At 41.2% G+C, this 6,994-nt stretch overlaps 1 protein-coding gene across 1 annotated transcript in view; it reads left to right on the forward strand.

Moving 5' to 3' along the window:
- The window catches only part of DNAJC1 (DnaJ heat shock protein family (Hsp40) member C1), a 108,585-nt gene extending 107,289 nt beyond the window's left edge, over window positions 1-1,296 (forward strand). The window contains exon 12 of the mRNA XM_053995035.1: window positions 1,080-1,296. Coding sequence (XP_053851010.1) covers window positions 1,080-1,148 — 69 coding nt within the window. The 3' untranslated portion in view covers window positions 1,149-1,296. The remainder of the gene's footprint in view (window positions 1-1,079) is intronic.
- Window positions 1,297-6,994: the final 5,698 nt, after the last annotated feature.

Here is a 6,994-nt window from a genome sequence, read left to right on the forward strand (position 1 = left end):
CCACATAGAAAGGTGAGGCCTTTACTTGGCCTCTCAGTCCAGACTCAGGTGACCTAAAGAGCGTCACTGTCACATTTGTTGCTTTATTTAAAACATTTTTTCATTTATGTCAGCTAACAAGCTGACACAGAAAATCTAACACAGAAAATATTGAAATAACTCCTGCTTCATTTGAAATACCTGCCTCTCCTCTGCCTTTCAGATCTTCAGTTGCAGGACAAAATTAAATTTTAAGACAAATTTTGATTCAAAGTTAGTAACCAAATGTTGATGAGCTGCTTTGCTTACACTTTCACAATATCTTTCTCAACCCCTCTCAATGAACAAACAAAATAACTAATCCATCTGCAAGTATTAAATGCTCAGTAATCTATCTAATGTTCTTTTTGTAAGTATAACTTTTAAAAATAGCATTAATTGTCATTGATACAGATGGTGTGTACTAGATTTCCTAATAGTTGTGATAGCTTAGTTTGCTTGCTTCAGCCATTGTAGCTGCAGAAAAGCCCTGTAATATTTGTGCCAAAAACAGTGAAGGAGCAGGAAGTGCATGGGGAAGGATTTGGGTGTCTCTCTGGCTCAGAAGCTGTTCTGCAGTTTCTGGTGCCACATTAGTGAACTTGAAGGCTCAGCTTAACCTGCCTGCAGTGTGGCTCACGCCATAGTAACTGTTCTAAGTAGACACTGCAATTCAGCTGTTCCATAATTGCTCTTGCAGTCATTGTCAAGAAGTACTGGCAACTGTTTCTTGGGTTTGTGCGCTCTTCAAACAGATAAATGAGCCACTAAGAAATATAAATTGCAAGTTCATTTTTCTAATCCTCTCTTCACTAGATGTAGATTCCCCTTCTCAAATTCAGTGTGCAACTTCAAAACAACAAGAAAACAACCAACCAAGAAAAAACCCAACAAAAACCCCACAACAAAAAAACCCTACAAACAAAACCAGACCCAAACAAACAAAAACCCCTACACAACCCCCGGAACACAGCTCTACTTCTAGAATAAAGTAGCATGTATAGAGTTAAAGCGGTTCTAAAATATCAATCTTTGAATAACACTTTTGTGTTTCCTTTCAGGAGGACTGTATAGCAAGATACAAGTTGCTTGTTGAACTGGTACAAAAGAAAAAAATGGCTAAAAGCTGAATGTTGTGAGCAAGAAGAGATGTAGTTCATCTTTGTCAAAATGGGGTTTTAAATCTCATATGCAGGAAACTGCATTTTTGTACCTCAGTATTTCTATATGTCATGTGCCTTAGTAAAAGAAAATATTAATAAATCTTATACCATCTTACCTGGTTTGTGTGTTGAAGAATTGTGTGTTTGTATTGAAGAGCTGCTTGTGTAGATGTGTGATAACAGTGTCTAAAAGTGAGCAGAGCTTCAGGAAAACCTCCTGTGATAATCACATACTGAATCTGGTAGGTTTGCAGCCAGTGGATATACAAATAACTTACATTTGTTTTGGAAGATAGAATTAAGCAAGCACGAGAGTAATGAAACACTGTACTAAAAATACATTTTTCTTTCTTGCACCTCTAAATCCAAGACCCTGTGCTTATAAATACCTTATTCTTATAAGCATCTAGTAATATTTTAAATTAAGTAGTATTTCTAATATTAACTTCCACATATATTTATATGCACCTGCAATATAATACCTTTTTTTCGCCAACCCTGCAGTGATATTTGATAGCATGGTTGATTCATTAAAGTCGAAATGGGTAAAAACACTAAAGGCTTTCATGTTTTAATTAGAAATTAAGAGATAAGGTACTTCAGGACCATGTTTTAAGTACAGTATGGCTAACATTCTTGGGCTAAGAGTTCTCATTTTGGGGATGGTTGTATACCCTGGATTCAATTTGAATAATAGGTAATTAGGGTTATATTATTCCATACTTGTAATTTTATTTTGTATAACTTTTCCAGAATTGTTAACAGCTTAAAATGCTGGAACAAAGGGTACTAAATGGGCTGTAAATGACAGCAATAAATCAGAGCAATGATGAGAGTCTATTACAAGAAACATTAAGGACTTGCATTTTTAAAGCATTATTTACCATTCAAATTGTGATTTAATACCAGGATTCTAAAAAATTTTTGAGCTTTAATCAAAATGAAAACTCAGAAAATCATGTATCTGAACTCCAAATCAAAACTTGGTGGCTGAAAGTCTCTTGTTAACTTCCTGTCATTTTCCACTGCTGATTTCCCCAGTAACTGCCAATTGTGCTCATTCTGTCAGATCAGCACTTCACAATATTTCATCCCATTCCCATAAAACTTTAAAGGCCAAGTATTTAGGGAATATAACAGTGTTCCATACGCGTTCCTTTTCCAATTGGAGCTTTTTTTTTTTTTTGTCTCATATTAAAAAAATCTTAGTTGGTAGAAGTAATGATATGGAAAGAGAGCCAGATACAAAATAATGCATTGAATTTTTTTTTTTTCACAGAGCACTTCACAGCGTAACTGCACTGGAAGTTAAAGATATTTAGAAGCTGTGATCTGGGTGCTAATCAATGGAACAGGAGTTCTGTGCTACTTTGAAGGAAGAATCTTAGTGAGATCAAGTGAGGTATTTTCCAGAGACATCAGGAAAACTTAGCTTTCAAAAGCTTTTAGTCATCCAGAACACTCAGTGAGAGATGATGAGATGTAAAGCAAGGTAGTTGAAATGGCTGCAAAGAAAAGCTGCTAAAATGGCAAAGTGAATTGGTGAAAATTAATGGGTGGAGCTGGGGTAGCATATGAGAAAATGGAGATGTACTGTTCATGAAAAAAATAGACTGGTAATGGGATAATTTCTGCAGTTTCTAAAAGAGAAAGCAAATAATGGAAGAGTTTAAGGAGGAGAAGAGGATCATCTTTCTTTTCCACTCTGGATTTATAAGACTTTGCCTCGGATGGTGTTCCTGGTTCATTGTATCACACTTTGAGATGTAGAGCATCCAGAAGAGAGCAGAGAGCATGATCCAGTGTTTGCATTGCCCGATTTGCTAGGAAGGTATTGTTGATATTTGCTCTAGACTAGAGGGAGAGAAAAATCTTCCAGGTATGTAAAAGAGAGCTGTGCAGTTGCATGATCTGTTTCCCTGATGTGATCCATATGGAACGGTAAGGTATCTGCTGTGGCTGTGAAGAATAACAATGTGCTCAGTTTGGAGTGAGAAATAGCTTAGTTAGGTGTCAGGGCTAAAAAATCCATGGCAACTGTAACAAGGACTTGGGATGACTCTTGACACCTTTATTGCTGGAGGTGAGCACCTGCTCAAGACTGCCCACATCCCAGCGGTGTGTGGCAATAGTCACACGCTGCCTCCCAACACCTTCCGCTTCCCTCCACCACAGCCTTTCTGCACAGGGGTCAAAGGAAGAAGGAGAAGCACTGCTGACTGGTAAGAATTTTTAAGAATTTTTTGGTCTGTTTGTTTGTAAAACCATTCACACCGAGAAACTTAAAACACTGCTCCTGACAAATCCAGTTTACCTAAAGATGTTTAAGGATGGGCAAAGGTTGAACATGCCATGCTGTCATACCTGTCGGATTGAATACCTGAAGAGGTGGATGTCTGTCTAATCACAGGTGTTGCTTATGCCTGGATGGAAAGGAATTGGATGGATTGCATCCTTGCTGCTTGAAGACTGAGCCTTCCTGAAAGCAGAGGCAGGCAAGAGGAATGCGCTGGCCTCTTGCACAGTGGTACTGCACCGGGGATTGGTGACAGGCCCAACTGTCTCAGCATGAAGTACTGGGAAGGTTTTGCATAGCACTGCTGGGTCCTTTGGAACTGAAGGTCTGGGATGGGGAATGTGCATCAGCGCCCTATAGCAGTGGATCTGAGCTCTGCAGCCAGATGCTCAGATCCCCATCTGGGAGCCATCCCTCATGGAGCGGGGTAGTGAAGGCTTCGTCCAGGGTGCATCCAGTGAATGTTCATGTTCAGTTTTTCAAGGGCCAAAGGAGCTGGCCCACCTCTAGTTTTAGCTTTAGTGTTTGGCAGTAGGGAGGAAGGAGGCCTGGGTAAGAGTCCAAGACCTTCAGAGCCTCTCAGGGTCCTCTCTGGGTTGCCAGGTGTTTTGTGGATGATGACACAGCCAGTTTATCAGTATCTTTAGTCTGTGGTGACTGAGGTCAGACATGGTGCTCACCAGAGAAGTAGAAGAATGTAGCCAGGCTTTGTTTTCTCATGGGTCTGTTACCCACTACCAGAGCTTGTTTTTTTAAAACTTTCTGTCCCTGAAAATCAAGGTCACTCAAGACTTGGGATTTAAGCAACTTCTTCCAACTTTTGTTCTAGCACAGAATCTAGCAGATTTCCTGTAAGTAATGTTAATATTTGCCTGCTAGCAAAATACATTTTCTTTCCTGGGCAGTTTTGAGCTGTAGCTCAGCAGTGCTTTTGCACTGTAATTTTGTGTTCAGTCCTAGAGACAGTCTGTGCTGTAGGTTCTACACTCTGACTTGCACTTGAATGTGCCTGATTTAAACCTACTTTCAGCATCTTTGTTCATCTTTGCTGATGGCATGGGCAGAACACTATGGAAAGGAGTTGTTTGAAGCAGATGAGACAGGGAGGGCAATATTCCCTTACCATGCTGAGGATAAAATCCAATGCCAAGCTAGAGGATCCTGACAACCATACACAAGTGAGTAAGTAGAGTATGATTGAGATGCTGTGAAGTGCTCTCATTTAGTCTGTTAAGTTCTATAGGAAAGACTAGCGGATGCTCTTCTGCAGTGTCCTTTTGTAAATGTAGATGTTTGGACTATAGTAATCTCAACTTTACAGTTCTCAGTGTTTGAACTAATTTAAAAAAAAAAGATGGAAGATGTTTCTGGAAAGATTTTGCAATGTGACCTCTTTGTAAGATTATGGGACCTACATGAAGACAACAGGAACAGTGAAGACTTCTCCTTTAGGCAAACCCAACAGTAAGATTTTAGTGCAGCTTATGAAAAACAGGCATCAGAAAACTGGTCAGTTTAAATGTCACAGCAGTGCTACTGCTGAATGAATTGTGCCTGCTAACACAGCTTCAATGGGTAAAGTTGATAAAAGCAGGTTTTCAGATGTAGGTGATCCAGAATTAGTTGGCTTCTGTAAGCCATAAGTTTTGTTGTCATTGTTGCGAGTAAAGTGGGGTTTTGGTAAAAAAATCTTCTGAACGCAGCACCTTTAGTCTGTGCCTGCTTTCATGACACTGAGCCCAGAACAGTTCCCAACACACTTGGAGAGCTCAGCAGCTTGGCTGCCAGGGACCTGTGGAGGGGCCTGGGCTGCTTTGTCATCCAAGGCATTCCACAGGGACAGCACTGTGAACTTTACTGAACTGGTGCCAAATCAGCCACAGGCCATCACCTTTAATGTCAGGACCTGAAAAATCATTGAAACAAGGTTGGTTTTCACTGCATCTGGCCCTCATGTGAACTTGGCTTTGATGTGGTCTCTTTCTTTGAAGGGCTGGTGAATTGAATTTTTGTTTGGATGTCAGAATTGTCCTTTTCATTATTTCCTTGCCGTTGCTGTTGGCGCACCAGGACCGTGGTACTGTAAACTACCCATTGCTATCCTGGGCTCCTGGCACCAATCTCTTTTGACAATTTCACAAGTATTTCTAACTTTGCCCCTTTCACACTTGTCTTGGCAGGAGACAGGTACCAGAGTTTAGGCTGTCCCTCCGATAGGAGAAATACACAAGGAAAGGCGGGACGTAGCAATTGTACTGATTCCTATGGTATGCTCCAATTGGAGCAAGGCGACTTATATTGCCTAAGCATTTTTGGCTTTGGTTTAGGTCCATGAATAAATCAGCAGTCCATGGCTCCAGGAGAAGTGGAACTCAGGATTCCCTAGAGGCCTTGTGCTAGGAGCAGGGGCAGATTGGGTTTTTCTTCCCCCTCCTCTCCAGGTCTGGCAGTACCAAGTGTAACTTTGGGGCCTGGCCTTCTGTAGTCTCCCTTCTCAGCATTGACCAGCTCTGGCCCTTGTACAGGTTTAATCAGTAGAAATGCTGAAGTCTCCCAAACCTCTTCACCTCAAAGCATAAAAGATTCATCAACTACCCCCAAAATGTCAGGAGGTTTTTCTAGTCCTGGGCAGGGTGGGAGCAAGTGATGCCCCTTTGCTGTGCCACATGATGTTTCACATTTCCTTACTGTTAGTTCTGAGCTTGTTCATTTACCAGTCTTCTTTCAGGACTCCAGTTGTCCCCATTGGAAAATACAACTATTCAATACATGGGCTTTGAGCAGATGGAACAGCATTCAAATAGCACAGGCAGCAGCAACACCATCTTCCTGCTGCTTGTCCCAGACGCTGCCCTGAGCCTCAGGCTGCCCCTGACTAGAGAGGAGCTAAAAACTGAGGAAGCCATAATGCATCTTTTGTCTGTCACCCCCTGACAAGCACAACCCCTCACATTTTATCTTCAAGTGACCATACAGGAAGGGTCACGCTCTCTTTGCTTCCTGGGAAATAAAAAACCAGGAGTTTAGCTATTTGCCAGCCTTCCCATGGACAGTGAACAAAATTCATGGAAAAAAGCACTATGCTGGTTTTATAGAAAGTACAGTTCAAAGGTTACAGCAACAACCTCAGCCTCCTCCCCTCACCCCGGCACAGTGAGGATAAGGAACCCTCCCTTCCTCACGGAGCTCTCGCCAAGTTACACCAGAACAAACTGGAGCCATGGGACAACAGCCACTGCTCCTATGATTCCAGTCATTCCTCTGAAAGGTGAAAGCAAAATCTGACATCAGACCCAGGGCTACGATAGGCATTTCTGTCCAGTGAGCAGAAATACCTCTGGACAGTTTTTCAGCTACATCACTGTCACTTGAAAGCAAAAATTTACATGAAAAATAGTTTTTGAAATTTCTTGTAATAAAATTTAGTAGCCATGTGCAAATCAAACCCTTCCTCTCACGTGATGTTAACAGAAATATTCCTTTCTTCTACAGGATTCACATTCACACAAGTGATATA

This window comes from Vidua macroura, chromosome 1 (assembly GCF_024509145.1).
Source record: "Vidua macroura isolate BioBank_ID:100142 chromosome 1, ASM2450914v1, whole genome shotgun sequence".
NCBI classification, from domain to species: Eukaryota; Metazoa; Chordata; class Aves; order Passeriformes; family Viduidae; genus Vidua; species Vidua macroura.